The 18818-nt window shown below is 35.4% G+C and overlaps 1 protein-coding gene and 1 long non-coding RNA gene across 2 annotated transcripts; both read right to left on the bottom strand.

Moving 5' to 3' along the window:
* Nucleotides 1-6670: 6670 nt before the first annotated feature.
* LOC119078990 (choline transporter-like protein 1) lies at nucleotides 6671-14323 on the bottom strand. The gene is made up of 14 exons (XM_037186747.1): nucleotides 13880-14323; nucleotides 10024-10128; nucleotides 9841-9963; nucleotides 9656-9771; nucleotides 9439-9529; nucleotides 9181-9244; nucleotides 9008-9116; nucleotides 8724-8946; nucleotides 8422-8654; nucleotides 8158-8293; nucleotides 7979-8099; nucleotides 7728-7894; nucleotides 7556-7648; nucleotides 6671-7499 (listed from the first exon to the last, which is right to left on the bottom strand). Exons 1-14 carry the CDS (start codon nucleotides 13931-13933, stop codon nucleotides 7284-7286), a joined length of 1851 nt encoding a protein of 616 aa, XP_037042642.1. The 5' UTR covers nucleotides 13934-14323; the 3' UTR covers nucleotides 6671-7283.
* Nucleotides 14324-16462: 2139 nt separating this feature from the next.
* On the bottom strand, nucleotides 16463-18456 carry LOC119079005. Its single transcript, XR_005088095.1, has 2 exons — nucleotides 18273-18456; nucleotides 16463-16797 (listed from the first exon to the last, which is right to left on the bottom strand). It is a non-coding gene; the product is annotated as an uncharacterized LOC119079005 (long non-coding RNA).
* Nucleotides 18457-18818: the final 362 nt, after the last annotated feature.

The following is an 18818-nucleotide window of genomic DNA, read 5'->3' as shown; positions in this document are numbered from 1 at the left end:
TATTAACAGTTTTACTATCTGATCTATAACTTCATTTGATCGAAGATTTTTAGGGATTGATTTCAGAAATCTTTTACTTCATTTGTTTTGAACATGATTTTTGCTATAGAAGACCTCATTAGGCAAAGTTTGTCGTTTATTATTGCTTTCGTTGTCGATAACAGATGTCAGCCGTCTGTAACAGGTTAACAGCAGCATTTAGACACCTTTCCCGTAGAAATGAGAACAAGTAACGCCTGTCATCATTTTTTTGCATTTCATAGACAAAGTTTTTTGATTTAATCGGAATGAAACGTAGAGTTAAACTCCAGTAGGGACTATTACTGGAAAAATGTTTTCCATGTTGTCCCTAAACTACAATATTATCAATTACAACTTGAATGAAAATAAAACACGAAAAGGTTTACATAAGTGACACCAATCAAAAGACTTGAGATTTGACTCACTTGTCGAAGAGACCTCTTTGGTACGAAACCATTTTGTTTGAAACACGGTTTTGGAACAAAAAGGACACAAACGATCTCGTAATAATCATTAAGTCTGTTACTTCCTTTGTTTAAACTAGATATGGAATTTTTGACATTGAAATCTTGTACTTCAAACATGCACTTTCTATTAAGAGTAGATAAGCTAATGATCATCGCTTATTTAAGTTCAGTTGAAAACTTGTTTTTATTTTTTCAATTTTATTTATTTTCTGATAAAATTTTTACAATCGGTGAAATCGGATTTTTATACAATCTAATCATTTAAATAAAAAATCTCTTGCATCTTTGCTGTTGGAGGTATCGTTCCTAAAATTGCAGCTACATTTCCTCTTTGAATCGCCAAACTAATTTTATTAATAAAAAAAGTTTTCGCGTATTTATTTCCTGACTTTGAATTTAAAATTGGTCCTAATCGGTTCACGAATAATTTTGCTTCATCACTGAATGATCCAAAAGTTTCTAGTTGTTTTTATACAACTCGTGATCATAATATTCGAAAACTGCGAACTATAGATGCCTCTGTTGCATAAAACGTTGTATGAGTCTCGGGGCGAAGTACTTGATTTGGCTCACGATGTGTAATATGACACAATAAAGTACTTCGGACTCGATGTCATAAATAACTATTATCGAATGCAACATTTTCAGCACGAGCCGAGGGCGAAGGCATCATCTACGTTAAATGACATTTCTATCAATTTTCTTTTTCCTATCTCAGGCCAACCATTCAACAACGTTCACTTCCTTATCCTGCTAGTGAAACTTTCATTTTTCTTCTCATGTCTTACCTATTCCAATGGAATGAGTAGCATCTCTCAACGGACAAAGAAAACGCACAAAAAATATTCATTTAGCATTTCAGTAACACCGGCCCTTTCAAGTCTACAACGCCAAATCCGAAAAAAAAAATTCCTACTCTAAACTAATATTGAAACCAAAGACTGGTGCTGAAGAGTGGGTGAATGAAATGAAAGTTCCCAGAAACATTTGCTACGAATTCCAACGGACAAGGCCGATATGTAAACTGGAGATATTAGGTTTTGAAGGGGAATTGATGAGGTTGAGGCTAAGGATCGCTACCAACTAGGTGCATGCATGTTCCAATGCTTATTATATGGGAAAGAGATTCATCAAAGTAGATTTAAACGAGGTGCAAATATTTGATTGTCAGTGATTTTCAAGGATTTCCTATTTGAGTTTTGAGGATTTTCTTCGATTTTATAGTATTTTATGCTACATGTTCGAGAAATGGTTCGAGGCGAAGCCGAGATGAAGAGACTTTTTTAAACAATTCTCAAAGGATTGTTTTGTTAACAAATAATTTTTTAGTTCATTAGTAGACACGAAATATACCGGCATAAACATTAAAATTTCCGTTTCAATGAGGTATCCCAACAACAGCATAATTCACTTCATTAAAAGTTCAGTAAAATCAGGAAATTTTGAAGAAATTTCATGAATTTTTAGAAAATTTTAATGAGATATTAAATTTTACGAATTAAAAGTCTGACCTGGAACTCGAACTGTGAAAACTGAGGCTGCGTTAGAGATGCAAAGCACAACGAGTCTGACCAGTCCTCCAAACAAAAAACCTAACCTAAAAGTGACGTTTTACATTCTGTCGCTCCGTTAGTGAAATATACCAGACTATTTCTATAGTTATCGTTATCCACAATAGGAAACCTTCGTTGGCCTTAAGAGGCGCCAACATTTTTTTCCCCAGTCCTTCATTCTATGCACTTTTTTTTGGTGAAATACCTTCACTCTGGTAAAGAGCCATGGAATGTTATAGCACTAATTTTGGTCAAAAGAAAAATTCTAAGAGTCGGCTGACCTGTAGAGGCGACACATTTTTTTCGTAGTACTTCTTTCGCTGGCGCTTATTTTCAGGTGAAGCAACTTTTGTCATCACAGAGAAATAGTCATAAAAATGAAGTTGGTTCACACGAAAATAAGAGTCACGGCATCAGTGATTTTATGACAAACTGTGCTAAAAGATAGTAAGTTAGGAGAGATCACACTTAGTTTTTAAACATCATTCTCCTAATAGGAAACCCTTATTTTCTAAATAACTTCACTCTGGGGAAATATCCATGAAATGTAATCGCTGTGAAGTTAAAAAATAGAGCACTGACATTAGAAATTTTATGACGAGAAGTACTAGAAATGTAATAGAATTGTACACAAATCTATTACATTCGAGATTTAGTTTACAGACATTTACCTATAGAGCTCTCAGATTATTTAATAATTTTATGGTGAAATGTAATATAATTCTACGAAATCTATTACATTGGAGCAAAAAGCCCTTCCCTTTAGATAAAATGGTGCTGCTGCTAAACCTATCCTATTAATGAATTTGTTTTTGTGTTGAAAATTGGACATAAAGAAATGTGCGAGCCCCCGCATTGATGAACAGTGTCGTTTATATTTTCGTAAAAAAAGGTAAAAGCAAAAGTGTCATATAAAATAGAATTTTTTTTGTAAAAACTAAAAATTATATTTCAGTATTTTTTTGTTTGTTTTGTTTTTTGTTTTATTTTGTTAAAATGAGAAAATATTTTTTATCAATTAAATTATGCCATTTTAATATATTTTTGTTATTCCAAATGTTAAACGAAAAAAGAGTTTTTTTTTATTATATTATTGTTAAAATATATTTTTTTTTTATTTAAATAAAAAAAAGGTTTTTTTTTTCTATTAAAAATAGCAACGCAATATAATTTTAATCAAAAACAAAAAGAAAAAACCAAATTTATTGAATCCAATTGATTATGACATTTTTATTGTAAAAAATTTCAGGTTAACTTTTATATTAAAGAAGAAGAAAGTGAAAATGATGATGAAAAACAGAGAAAAAAATGAATAAAAAAACAAAGTGAAAATGTTCTAGACTCAAAGTATAAAATATTTAATTTATATATTTTTATGTATAACATAACCGTAATCTAGAAGAAGAAAAAGATAAAAAAAATTATGCATCAGAATTTGTGTTTGGTTCAATCATTATTTCGATCAAATCAACTAAAAAAAGAGAAAAGAAAAAGGAGAAAATTATATTTAAAAATGAAAACTTAAATTTACAGAAGACGGAGAACCAGATAAAAATTGATAAAGAAACAAAAACTAAAAAGCTAATAAAATAAAAAAACAAAAAAAAAATTCTACAAAAATACGGTTTTTTGAAATATAAAAAAACAAAAAAAATGAGAAAACAAAAATGATGGGGAGGTTATGTTTTACGTGATTTTTAAAAAGTAAACTATTCTTTGTTACTAGAATTATTGTGACAATGTTTAAATTAAAAAAAAATCAGATTCTAACCGAAAACTGAAAAAAATACACAAATGATGACCCAAATAAAACGTAAATTAAATACAAAAATAATGGTCTTTGATTGAGTATCGCTGCAGAAGTGTTGTCCTTATTTTCGGAAAGGGATCATTAATAAATTACGTAACGCTTTTTCATTGCTGCCTAAATCCTAAATAACTCGAGAAATACGCACTCTGTGTGTGAAGTTAAAACTATGATCAGGTCCCTCATTTTGGGGGGTTAGAACATAGTTTTAACTGCGCAGGCCGCACATTTATCGAACAATTTAAGATTTAATTGTTATGACAGAACTGAAAAAGCGTTACGTAATTTATAAATGACCCAAGTAGAACTTTTCATAGGCTCTATTCCACCCATGCTCTGTTTTTGTCTATCAACTTTCTCAATGTTCCTCGAATTTATTTTAAAAAAAATTGAAAAACAGCGTACCGAAATCGGACGCATTTTCTAGTGGAATTTTCTATCTGTACCTAGAAAGGACTTCGATCCTAGAAGCCGAAACCGCTTTCAAAAGTATGGATGCATATTCGATGAAATATAGGCACTTTAACATTTCAACTTCTATTTCATTGTACATGCATCCCGACTACATAAGATCCTATTTGGCCCAAAAGCACATAAAATTACTTTTCGAATGATACCCCATGTACGTTTTGTGGGCCTCGAGAAATTTCTGTAAGAACAGTTTAAATCTTCGGTTGAAAACTTCAACTGCACATATTTCAGTGTGAATGAATTTTAAAACCATTAAGTCCCTATTCGGCTCAATAGTTCATGTATTTACCTTTCTAATGAGATCCCACACGACCCTGTACGACTCGAGTAACTGGAGCAATTTTTGTAAGAAAAGTGCAAGTTTTCTGTTTTTAATGACCGAAGCCACACAAGCTTCGAAGATTTTTTTTGGAAGTGGTTTCGGTTTCTAGGGTCGAAGGTACATATAGATAATTCCACTAGAAAATGCGTCCGATTTCGGTAGGCTGTTTTTCAAACGAATCCCTCCGTAAATCTTAGTGACATATATACGACTCATTTCTGTGCGAATGTACTAAAATCTAAATCTGGTTGTCTTTTATACTTGTTTCATGTTTGCCCAAAAATGATATAGAAACTCAAGATATATATACTTTTAGAAATTTGAGAAATAAAACCGGCCCGGCGTCGGCCTTGAACTTCATAAAAAAATCGAGAGCCGAGCTCAGTTTAAATTTGTGTGGATCTCTCTCAGTTTGACGTGTGACAAGTCAAATTTAACTGATCAAAAATCCGTAAACACTCTATACAGTGTTTAAGCAGAGAGTTTCTTGACCAATTAAGTGTAAGTGATCTCGGGGTATAGCTGTCAAAACAGGAGGCAAAATTTGAATTTGTGTTGCATTTTCCAAACAAAATTAAATTAAAATTTGGAAAAAACAAATTCAACCGAATGAAAGATTACAGTTTACTATTCAATTGTTTTGAAGTCAAACACACTACCTCTACATGCAATTAAAACGAAAAAAAAACTCAAAATTGTTTTCACATGAAAACATACTGCCACGCAAATTCAAATTTTCAGGTTACTTTATTGTGACAGATATACCCCGAGATCAGTTATATTTCCTTTACAATAAAAATGAAAAGTTTTAATTGATATTAGGGGATGGGGAAGGCGGTCCAAGGAACGGGGAATGAATAGTTAAAGGTAATAAAAATTCCTAAAGTATAAGGCAAGTGCAAATAACGGGAAATTTCTCTCCTGCAAGGCAAATACTATCAGCTGATTGGACTATTATTGGACCTTGGAAGGTTTACATTTATTTTATTTTTTTATTTATTTATTTGTTGGTTTTGAGACCGTTCTAACAGCCTTTTTACAGCCAATTACAAGTTCAGTCTGGACCACCGGCTTTACGTGACTTCCGAACCACGCCTCGAAGTATGTAATTACTCTCTGAGGAAAGTTAGGTGTGAAATTGATATCTCGCCTTAATGTAGGCTAGACATATGTACACAAATTCATCGTATTTGGGTTACGTCATACGATTCATTCAGTGTGTACATCGTTGCAGCCACCAAACACACCGCAACTACCCAAATTATGAAGCTTGAGTGAACTTAGGACGTTACCAATGCGATATAATCGCTAGAAAAATTCCATGCGGAATTTGTCTGTCACGGGAATCGAACCCGGATCATTTTGGTGGAAGGCTAGTACGTAACCACTGAGCCATCCCATCCCATAAATGTGTTGTTTGATTGGATTGCTTATTCTCTTTTGGTCTCTTTTTTGCGACGAAATGTACTTGAAATATAATCCAAAAGTGTGCGCGACTCGGCGAGTGACACATAACTTTTTGATGATTTTCCAAACATCACCACCTCCACCACCACCACATCACCTATGATGCAGAGAATTATCTCAAAGATGCAATCGAATTGGGTGGGATTCTCTTCGAAAGAACTCAGCTGTTATTCACGTCATCGCTCTAGTTATGAACCGCGAAAGAGAAAAGCGAATGTTACAACTCTGTACGTGAAAGAAGAGAGAGACTAAACTCTTAACTTGTCACAGACGGTAAGCATATTAACAGTTCGACTAACTATTCAAACTTCAAACTATTGCTTCATTTGACAGAAGATTTTCATAGATTGATTTCAGAAATCTTTTACTTCATTTGTTTGGAACATTCTTTTTGCTATATAAGGCCTTATTAGTCAGACCTTGTCGTTTATTAGTACTGTCGCTGTCGATAACAGATGACAGCCGTCTGTAACAGGTTATTAGATAGATAAATAAAGGTTGCTCGTAACCGGTGTTGTTAATATATTAATTAAAAAACGATCGACACGAGTTTTGTTCCACCATTTAATTCAGTTCGTCTGTGTATTGTAAAATCGACAATAATTTCGTGCTCCCCAAAATCAATAAATATCTTACATTATAAAAAAGGCAAACATGTCTAGGTATAGTCCTCTATAGAATCATTAAATCTTGTACTTCTATTGCTTAAACAACTTTCTAGAGTTTTGTACAAAATCTTTTACTTCATTTGTTTAGATATAGAATTTACTATACAGGGTTTTCCATATGAAAGAATTTACTATATAATAACGGAACCAATCTGAGCTGGTCTATTTTTTATCGTCGGTGTCGATAACAGATGACTCGTTGGTCCAGTCTGAATGCTTGATCGTAGTTATTTTAGAGGTTTTAAAATGTTGCCATTAAAAACCGTTCAATAAGCCAGATTTGAATTCTCCACCACTTGTGAAAGATTACCACAAACGATTTATTTACAACGAAAATGCAATGAAGCTGAAGGCAATAGACACATCAACATCTCTGTTAAAAGCGCTCAGCCTACAAGAAAGGTTAAAATTCCTCTTCACATAAATACAAACACTAAAAGAAAATCGTAAAAAAGAAGTTCATTCGAAGCGTTCATTCCATCCCTATGCGTCATTAAAAACAGTAAACTAATTCGTTCCACTCGAAATGGTCTTGACTTCGCGGGGTGGTGTTGCACTTGTTGACCACGCTTTGGTCGACCGGGTATTAGCATTTGTGTCGATGGCTCGTTTCGAATTCTGAACAAATTCCATAAGGCTACGCGACATGTAGTACGGTTTCGATATTCCGTCGTTTAGTTCACAGTCTTCGCAGAAGCAGATGAAAATTGTGTCGATTGTCATCTGTGAATGAAAATTCTTGAAAATTTTGCGATTGAGGAAGACACTAACAGCATTACCTCGTACACACTTATAAAACAATGTGATACAAGATAGGCGAATAGGCCGACTAGTACCAGTATAACCCAGCTGTGATGTACACCATCCATGCTCTAGAAGAATGTTTTTTAAGAAGCGAGCGAATATTACAGTGTCGACCAATGATAGAGCGACTTTCGAGTATAAACTTACTTGAATTACTCCTATGCCAATAAGGACAGTGATTGCAACGACAAACGCTTTACCCAATAGAAGAACAAAATCACCCACAGAATTAATGGCAAATACTCTCAGCGCATTGCTGGACAAAATTTTGAATGCTTTATTACCGGCTGTACAAAACGAGTAACCGAATAGGGCTGCAATAGTAGATAGTAATTGAACTCAGAGACTCAGAGGTACTCATCCCGCCCTACCCTTTACTACATCTAATCATTACAAACCTGTCTCGACGTACGCGTTCCTCGTCAGATATTGCAGAAAATTTTCAAACACCGACAAGCAACACTGACAGCAGCAATATAATGTCTGGGTGACGCGATTTTGTGCATCGGCTGTTAGGTACTACAGTGGTGAGAGACAACATGACATTGGGATAAAATGGGAAACGACAATGAATTACCTCCACCCATTTGAGTATGGCGCGAACGAGCTGAACGATAGCTATCAGTAGTGAGCCTAAGGCTACCGTTCCCAAGTGGTATTTGACCAGATTTAATAAACTGGTTGCAATCGGTGAGTTTAATTCGCTTTTGTTCCTAAGAAAGAATGAAAATTGAGACAACATCATCGTTGCATGCATCCTTATACGCCGATCGTAATTTAAACGACAAAGTCCGACCCTTTTCGACCCGAGCTTAATCCGTAAAATATCGCAAGCACGAACCTTGTAAAAAACCATGACGCAACTGCTCCAGCAATCACGATATGCTGACACCCGATCACAAATTGGGTCATCCAAAACATTGCCAGCACATTATACCATCGTGTGACCTTCATGGTGGCATTTTTCACATACTTAGCCGACGTATTGTTTTCGATTTTCAATTCACCAGAACTTTCAATCCAAATTGCTAAGTACAGCCACAGTCCGACGACTGTAACCAATGCAATGAAAGTCTGAAATTCGAATAATTCAATCGGATTGAACGAGTAGGAATCAATTGCTCAATGAGAAGACCAAGTTACCAATATCGGTTCCAAAAGTAGCAGTGGCATGTTGCCCAGCGCCTTTCCAGCCTCTTTGAACAGCGCGATGACGAGCTGAATTCTTTTTCGCAGTACCAGCACAACTAGACTGATCACGATGGTTGCTATTGTGGCGATAATGGCGAATGCTAGGAATGAGTTGGTTCGGCGTTTACCAATTGCATCATTGTAGTTCATGTTCTTTTCCGAACCGTATATTGCCCTGTTGAAAATTTAAAGATTTGACTTAGAGGAAATTCTTCAATGATGAATCACCGCCTAACCATAGCACTATTGTCCCTATGAGGCAGATAGCAATCGCACCAGCTAACACTAGCCAAATAATGAAACCAACGACATAGCGGAACATAAACATGATTATTACGGCGAAAACTACGAAGAATTAGAAATTTCGATTTGGGTGGATATGGTACCGGGGAGGATTTTGATCACTTACCAAAAGCAGCCAAGCAAAGGTATAGAATCTCTCTCCAACACATTTGCAAGTCTTCAGACACTTCCTGGTAAAGAAATTAAAATTTGTGTGTGTCTAAATCATGTCTACGCTAGGGCCGGACTGACTACCCAAAGGCCCTTCGGGTGTTAAATGACGAAAGTTTGTAAAATTCCCTTCGTTCATACACAAATTTTTGAAAAGCCCTTCAGAATGCCAATAGGGCCAGTCCGGACCTGTCTCTCTCTAATGATAAGTCACCTGGAAAAACTCGGAGATGCCAGTTTTGGAGAAGAACGAATTTACTTGGTATAAAGACTTCTCCGGAATGCATCGATTAATAAATTTTTTGCTGAAAAACAACATTAGAGACCAGTTTAACAATATAACGCTGGCAATGCACACATTATACACTCATGCATGAACCAATTTTGAAATGCAAATCGTGTAAAATTTCTCTCTACTTTTATGCACTTACTATCCAGCGATTCCGTCACATGTTTCCACACAAATTCGATTGATTTGCCCATTATCCACTTCAGTCGTTCCACTTGATTGAACTTTCAGATACTTCTGCCGTCGATAGTCGAATCCCTGTAAAGGAACAATTCTATTTTTACACACCATAATACGGCAGGGTAAAACATATTCATTTCGCTATACCCTGCAACCGGACGCTGAGTCCTCAAACGTATTTAACATTCCACACACATTGCCACAGTCATCGTAGCCATTTACTATTCGATAAATGTCTCCGTATGAAATGCAATATCCAAGTAAGGCAAACTGAATTCAAACATGCGATTCATATCGGTGGCGCAATTTTTTGCTTGAAAATTAACTAACCAGAACGATGAGGAAACACGGTAGAAGAATGATGAATGGAAGATCTGTACAGGAACGATTCTTTGCCAATCCAATGTATCCGTCTGCATCATCTTCCGGAGAGGCCTTGCGAAAAAGAGAGTAGTGAGGATATCGACGATTTGACTACTTTAGAACTCGTTAAATGTGTAACGCCAGGAATGTGCCAAATTTCGACATTTGTTAAAATGCAAAAGCCTTACTTTTGAAGTCAGTGCCTCACAACGCTAAAGTTCAGCACTGCTACCCTCATTCTCGTTTTTTTTTGTTAAAAAAAAAACTATTTCGTTTTCATTTTCATAAACGTAATGTGAAGGCTAACGGCTGTATAGTTTTCTAATCCTCTGAGACTTTCGGAACACTGACGAATAATTTAGACAAATCAATGGGCGTAACTCGTTACTTTACCACGAGATATTTAAGAATTATGTTTGCCAACAATAAACAAAATTAAAATTTTTATAGATGGAAGGCAAAATTTTTATAGATGGAAGGCGTGGCAAGCATAATATTGTCGTGTATAATTTTCGAGTCTATTACTTCCAATGATGTAACGTATTTGACAGTAAATCTTTTACTTCATTTGTTTTAACATACAATTTGCTCCATAATGCCTCATCGGCTAGAGTCCATCGTTTATTTTCACGATCGATAGCAGATGACTGATGACATACTAAGTAATAGATTAGCTTGTATTTCTAAGCACTATGTCTCAAAACGCTGCTGATATTATTATGAAGAAAAGATAGCTTCGGCCGAATAAAAGAGCTATGAACTATAGTTGGTCGACTTAAGAACAACAACGTTGCATCACTATTGTATGAAATTACAAATTTTGTACTCTCTTGTGTACTATGGGGCAAGTTAGTTGAAAAACGGATGTTCTAACATTACTTATGTTGGATATCAGTTCTACAAAATTGGCGAATATCCAAAGTATTATAAACTTACTATTCGCACAAGGTGCCAATAGTATCTTCTTCGCTATTTGCACATTCTGAAGAAAATAGTATTACAAAAGCTTAGTTAGGTTTCCTAAAACGATGGACACTTTTTTCAGTGAGCAGACAGTTTTAAATCTTTGAAAAATCGAGAACAAAGCATTTTTATGCAGTTAAATGCACGACCGGATGAAGGATTAGTTCAGTAGTATCAAGTCAAACAACTTCCCCAGATCGTTTGTATAAAGATGAATTCAATAGGATCGAACAAAACCGCTTCCTTGAACAATGTGTACACACACGGAATTCTGAAAACCGACATATTTTCTGTTTTTGTGTTTTACGCGAGTTCTTGATTTCTCCCTTTAAAAATACATACAAAAATCACAAAACTGAAAATGTGTCGGTTTTCAGAATTCCGCGAGTGTATAAGGACGAATTTAGTAGGATTGATTCAAAGTCCTCACTTGAACAATTTGAAAAAGGATGAATCCATAGGATCGAATCAACATTCCCCACTACGGACGGGATGGCTCAGCGGTTACGTACTATAGCCTTCCACCAAAATGATCTGGGTTCGATTCCCGTGTTAGACAATTCCTCATCCAATTTTTCTCGCGATTACATTGCACTGTTAACGTCCTAACGTTCAGTGAAACTTCATAATTTGCATAGTTGCAGTGTGTTTGGTGGCTGCAACGATAAATACACTGGATGACTCGTATGACGTATCCCAAATACGATTAATTTGTATGCATATGTCTCGCTTATATTTTGGCGAGATATCAATTACGAATCTAACTTTCCTCAGAGAGTATTTGCATACTTCGGGGCGTGGTTGGGAAGTCACATTAAGCCGGTGGTCCAGACTGCACTTGTTATTGTCCGTAAGAGGCTATTAGTGAGATTAGCGAGTAAATCAAAAATATCACTGTAATTCTGCAATTTGAACGCGCAAGGTGTGCAAACGAAACATATTTGTTTTTATTATGGACATCTGGATTACACTGATAAGATTTCGATAAAAACGAGTTTCATTTGATAATTTCACGTGATTGTATTCATTCTATTCATAGCATCACGTGAAATTATCAAATCAAAACAACGGCGAAGACATAGCTTTTCATAAGACTTTTATCTATTTCTGAGTAAAATCCAATCGGAGCACAGCTGCAGGTACATTAAGGATGGTCAGGAAGAGTTCATTTAATATCAAAATTTGTTTTTTCTTCGATTGAACTGGCACAACCAGTCTTCAATGAAGGGACATATTCCCACTACATGTGATATTAAAAAGCTCTTCTCGATAGACTTGATCAATTCAAGGTCTCCAGTCCATACACCATATCTTCGATTTTCGTCGAAAGTATTTTCTTCGACCATGAGCTTTCATAACTTTTTATTCCCGAATTCAATGCCATACTCGGTATATTTCCTCGTACAGGCCTGTCTTACATGATTCATTCATTTATTAAAAATCGAAATTTTGAAGCTTATCTCGAAGTCTGGCATGAGAAAAATAAATATAAAACGAATGATTCTCCGCTGGCGGACTATCAAATTAATTATTTTTCATTCAAGTGACATCGAACGAAAAGTGAACGAAGAGAAGATTTTTGAAGTTCACAAGTTCATGAGAATTGCGCAGAATGTGTACGGTACCGGATTGCCCATGGAATGATTGTCATACCGAAGTTGAAGAAGGACCGAGAATATCAACGCCTGACTATGATGTTCATGACACCGTACCTGCATACAATATCGTCGAAAGATCTTCAGCTCCACCAATGTATCAGGAGAACATCGACCATACCCTTCCTTCGTACAATGAAATACTTAATATAGGCGATAGATCAACACCAGTAGCATACGATCAATTGTCGTTGCCATCGTATGAGTCAACTGTAACAAATGTACCGATTCCTGAATCATTAAGTATTGAGTTTCCGATAAATGAGTCTCAATACTGTTGCTGCGACAAAGACAATTTGATAGCAATTGCACTGGGAGTTGGGTTCACATTAGTGTTATCAATCGTCGCAACTTTAATAATTTTAGCTTTTGTCTTCCTGCTGTGATCCCATTGATTGTTGGTATAAATTTAAGAAATAAATGAATCGATTTTGTACAAATCTTTTGTTTGTTCTTAGTTGTAGGAAAGTTAGGATGGCGACGATCTTATCTTTCGAAAACTACAAGAAATGATCTCAAATCTTGTACTTCAATTTTTTTGAACATGTGTTTTACAATATAAAGGACCATATTACTCAGAGCTTGTCATTATTTTTGTCGTCGTTATCGATAACAGATAAATATCCGTTAAATTATCCGAACACTGTCTTTTATGTCTAGAGTTTGCACGTCAATTTCGTGCAAAAAAATTGGTGCGGAAAATATTCATTAATGGGAATAAATGAGTCAATGAATGGCGTAAGTTGTGGAGATGTGGCTGCTTCAACTTCAAAGGTATTCGGTCGCTAATTTATCCAAACGAAACTGAACCAGATTTTTACTGATCGTGCCTCGGTTTCGTTCCTTCGATTAAAATGTAGCGAACTAATTTCGTAAGCTGATTGTAGTTATGACCGTGATTCAATTAACTAAAAATACATTTTTCAGCCTCAATTACAATTTGCCGGTAAATTACACTAACCGACATTTTTAGACAATCGAATCGCGTGCTACGTAAATATCAACTCGACATAAAAGAAATCCAACCGCAATTCCAATTTTTAATAATTTATTACAGTGAACGACATCTCAAATGTCTCACTGTCAAATTTTTCTGAGAATTTTATTGTGTCATTGCAAATTCACAATGACATTCTTCGAAAAAAATGACAGTGAGACATTTGAGATGTCGTTCACTGTAGCAAAAACTGCAACGTTATACCTACTTGATTTTTCGGCGATACTTTCGATCCTTCTGATTTTGTCAAACAACCGCCCATGTCGTTAGGTCGTTACGTTGCTATACCAGTTACAGTTCAAGGCTTGCAAACACATAAATTCATTCAATCAAAGCGATAGTAAAATTCCAGTTTGTCAACAGTCTCGTAATGTGTGTACTGTGTACCCTCCCAAGCAATTTTATTGATTAAAATGGACAATTGTCTGTTCCAAATATGGTGAAATATTTAACCACACTGATGACAGAGTCATTATTAATTATCTGTTAATGGCAGTTGAATAAACTCCGAAAAGTGACCGCTAACGAATTTCCAACTAGCGCAGTACAAGTGTCTTTTACGCCTAATTATAATTTTCGTGATTCCGTGAAACGAACGTTCGTTGTTCAGTTCAAATAATTGACTAGATTGAGGTGACGAGGTAGTCGCTTCCGAATGCACAGACATTCGACTAATGATTTTGAGCGCGCATTTGACGAATGGAAAAAATAATAATTTTCAAAGCATTGAGTTCAAGGGAATTAAGTGTTTTCGTTAGGGGATTGATTGTATGTTTATTGTCTGTTTGATACATGAATTTACTATGAATTTCGTGGTCAGAAGGAAAATTATATGGAAGCAGCAACACTAAATGAAAACACACCAATGCACAGCTGCAATTGGCAGTTACTTTTAAAATAATTAGACAAAAATTCAGTCGCTTTGGTGCTGCGAATAGGGGTTATTATTCAAAATTTTAATTTTGAAATAAATTCTTAAAAATTTATTGAAAATTTCAAGGAATTTAATTCTTGAAATTCTAAAAAATTCTAACGAATTCTTAGGAATTCTAAAAAAGTCTTAAACACCCACAAAAATGAGTCATGACAGAGTATTGGTCATGATAACAAGTAGATTTGGAGAATATCTCGGCCAAAAATGTCACTAAGTTCTATGGGTCTTTCAGACTTTTGAGGAATCTCGAAAATTCTTTGAATCTCCTAAAAACTCTAGAACGTTTCTAAAAACTTAAAAATTTCTAAAAACTCCTAAAAATTTCGGATAATAAGTACTGATGACTAGCAAGGTAGCTCTCGTTACAACTGTGACAGAACATTTTCATATGCATCAAGAGATTATTTTCAAAGGATTTCTGAGGATTTTTCTATCGTTTTCCAAGGATTTTTATTGATTCTCTGGATGCATTTTCAACGAATTATTTTTCAATTTTCAAGAATTTTCTTCTTTAGATTTGAATTTCTTAAGCCTTTTAAAGGATTTTCGGATTTTCATTTATGAGGACGCTGTCTATGAATTTGAGAGTATTTTTTCGTAAAATTTTGAAGCATTTTCTCAGGATTTTCTTTTGACTTCCGAAGGATTTTCTCTAAATATTTGCCCCATGGTAAGCAGGAAATGCTATAGCAAGTCGGTCACTTATGTCACTTCATCGAACAAAATTTTCATGGATCGAAAATTTAATTTCCTAACAAATGATTTTGATTTTTAAATTTCGTATCTCAAAAGACCGACTCGAAGGCAGTCTCATCGCTGATTTTTGCGGTCGTGACGATAACAATTTTCACAATCTATAGACTTAATGATTGTTCTATGTACCGATACGGTTGCCACTTCTAAGTTTTTAATAAATTTATTGTCAAAAGATCGACGTTAAATATTAGGCAGAAATTTCCTGCAACCATCGTCGGAAAGAATTCCAGAAATCATAATTCCTGCATTACCAAATTAAATTCTGACAACAAAACTATTTCCTTTCAATTTAAATTGTAATGCACATCGAAGAGGGTGACACACTACAAGTTTACTCTACCAGGACAGCTGAGCCTATTTATTATATACCGAAAATACACCTCGGAAAAGCGTGGCTAGCAATTCGTTCCATTGATTTGGTAAACACCTTGTTGAATTTTTTTTTGTTAATCATAATTACCGAACACATTCATACACACGCTGTACATGAATGGTATTTTCCCGCCCTATTGTACTTGGCTATAATAATCGCCATCATCATCTGTATTAATAGTTTTTGTATTATTGTCATGCAAACCAGGAACGAAAATCAATTTCTGATTAGTTTTTCATAATAAAAGAACTATCAGCGTGTGAATGGGCTGGGCACACACATTGATTTCGCACGGAAAATGTTAACTCGTTTAATGAACAAATTGACTTTGAAATGAAAGGAGTGAAATTACGAATTCGTTGACGATCGGTTAAAATAATCTTAAAGGTGACGCGTTCCCAATGACATTAACAATGACAACAAATTACCTGGTGTTCAGACGGTTTCAAAAGGATCAACCTAGCTGGTACAGACATATTCCCCTCAATCTCAATCCTTCATTCTCCAAGCAGTCTCAAGGGCTCCCAGGCGACGAAATCGCTGACGAAGAGCGGGTGCAGACAAAGCTTTCTAGGACTGGAACCTCAACTTCCCATGTTTCGTAGTTTAATTTTTTTGTAGTATTGGACTTGTATTGTTGACCATCATTGCCATTTCCATGGGTCGACTGAAAGGGTTGTATTTCAAGCACTATTAAGAATCGATGAAATCGAAAGAAAAGAACAAAATTTCTAACATCGTTAAGTGAGAAATGTTATGCTTTACACTGTCGTATCTAAATACAATCAACACATAATCAACAAATGCAAAGCTCCTCCTTAAACATTATTCGTCTCGATGTTCTTCGTGTTGTCCATTTCAGGGTTTGTCGCATTGAACGTATCAAACAGGGCACAAGCTCCGGCACAATGCCAATTCGGGTTGCATTCGAAATCATAATCACATTTTACGTAATTGCGGTCCCACAATGCCCCTTTCGTTGTCCAGCACCACTCGCCCTGTAGAAAAGCTGCACTGCATGAAGCCCAGCAATAGCCGTGTGCACACCCATACTGAACACAAGCTGTTTTCAATTTGAAAGAACGAAAGATTTGAGTTGAAACAATGTGAATGTGAAGGCAGTTAGAACAGATTTTCCGGACGCAATGAGGGTTCTTTTAAAACCATCCTACCGAAATCGGACGTATTTTCCAGGGGACTTTCTTTTTATTACATGTGCTTAGAAGTGCATTTAACCTTGGAAGCAAAAATCGCTTTAAAAAAAATCCTCGATGCTTGTGTGTTCACCGAAATATTCACATTTTACCCAATATTTCGACTGTTCATTGTAGACGAATTTTAAACACAATCAATAAAATTCATTTTTCCCGAAAGTTATTTGTATGGCACCCCACCCGACCATGTACGTTTCATCTACCTGTAGAAATTTCCATAAGATAAGTCTATTAGCCTCACAAGCGCATTGATGAGTTTTTTTGAAATTGGGTTGGCTTCTAGGGTCCTTGATCTTTCTAAACGCGTATAACAATAACACGGGTCGGATGGGCTCAGAAGTTACGTAGTAACATTCCATTAAAATGATCCAGGTTCTACATGGAATTTTTCTAGCGAATATATCGCATTCGCAACGTCCTAAAGTTCACGCCAGCATCATAACTTAGGAAGTTGAAGTGTGTTCGGTGGCTGCAACGATGTCTTGTATGAGTTAGCCCCAATACAATGAATTGCTGTGTATATTCCTAGCCTACATTAAGGCGAGATATCAATTAAACGCCTAACTTTCTCGGAGACTATTTGCATAATTTGAGGCGTGATTCGGAAGAGCAATTTAAACATGGATAAATTGTTGCCTACATTTAGGCGCAAAATTGTTATTGTTTCGATGATAATTTTAGACTCGCATCATTTTCTGAAAACGTTCGAACATCGTTTGGCGTTGAAATGTATTGGCTTTCAGTAAAAAATTGAAATAATTATGGAGACGAACATACAGTGATAAACTTTCTAAATGACAGTCTTTTTCTAAATTTCTCTTGTTTCTCTCATTTCTCTATATATTCGTTATGTAGAAATGAGAGAAGTTGGAGAAATAAGCGATTTAGAAAAAGACGGTTTATCATCAAAATAGTAATAACTTTGCGTTCAAATATAGGCAACAGTTTAGCCATGTGTAGATTGCTCTTAAGTCAAATTTCCAGACTGCACTACTTATTGGCCGTAAAGTGCTTTTAGAGGTCTCGAAACAAATCAAATCGAGAAAGTCCCCTGGAAAATACATCCAGTTTCAAGTGGCTGTTTATCGAAATGTTTAATGCTATTTAACAAAAAAAAAATTGTTTACCGATGGGAGAATAGTTATCTGTTGTGAACGGTATATTTGAGGCTATTTCGACAAGCGAAAGTGCCTAAAATAAGCCGTATGCCGTATAAGCCGAGAAAAAATCCGTAATTTATGCCCAAGGCATGCAACATATGATATTCGAAAAAAGTGATAATTGCGATAACAAAAAAAAAAGAAGAAACAAAATCTCTACGTACTTGCTCTGGTATTGTAGGAACTGCATAGGTCGTCACACGAACAATTACATTTGGTGCTCGTTCCCGGCAAAAATACCGCACACAGCACCATAACGAAAATGAAACTTCGAAGAATTGCTCTCATGTTGAATTTCGGAAGCCAGCACCAGAACACCACGATGACTTTCTTTCAAATGAATTACAATTAAGAACAATTCCAACTAATATTTAGAGTTGGACAGAAAATGCCATTGAAGAGGAATAGGTGACGCGAGTTCCATTGTTCTTTTACTATCATTTCTCATTCGGTGTGTAATGTACAAAATTGTCTACTGTACTAAACGGAGCGCAAGTTCACAATTTGATCATTCACAACTTTTCACTGACTTTTCATCGCTTGTATAAATGAATTTTATTTTTATTTTTTTAGTTTACGCACCAAGCCCAATACCGAACCAACCCATAATCAAGGCGAATTAGGTGCTCCTAAAGTTTTCTTAAAAGGATTTGCATCACTCGTTAATCAAGGCAAATTCATTACGAAATGACTGTGGGATAAATATTTAT

The sequence above is a fragment of the Bradysia coprophila genome, unplaced genomic scaffold (genome assembly GCF_014529535.1).
Source record: "Bradysia coprophila strain Holo2 unplaced genomic scaffold, BU_Bcop_v1 contig_297, whole genome shotgun sequence".
Lineage (NCBI taxonomy): Eukaryota > Metazoa > Arthropoda > Insecta > Diptera > Sciaridae > Bradysia > Bradysia coprophila.
The sequence above is the reverse complement of the archived record's forward strand: the minus strand, read 5'-3'. Positions and strand labels throughout refer to the sequence as shown.

Excerpts from the sequence above, each read along its gene's own strand:
- LOC119078990 (XM_037186747.1), bottom strand. The coding sequence starts at position 13,933 with ATGGGCGGTTGTTTGACAAAATCAGAAGGATCGAAAGTATCGCCGAAA. Across the intron at positions 10,129-13,879 it reads AAGTATCGCCGAAAAATCAA|GCCTCTCCGGAAGATGATGC; the intron begins GTAGGTATAACG and ends CTTTTTCGCAAG. Across the intron at positions 9,117-9,180 it reads CCTTTGCTTGGCTGCTTTTG|TTTTCGCCGTAATAATCATG; the intron begins GTAAGTGATCAA and ends AATTCTTCGTAG.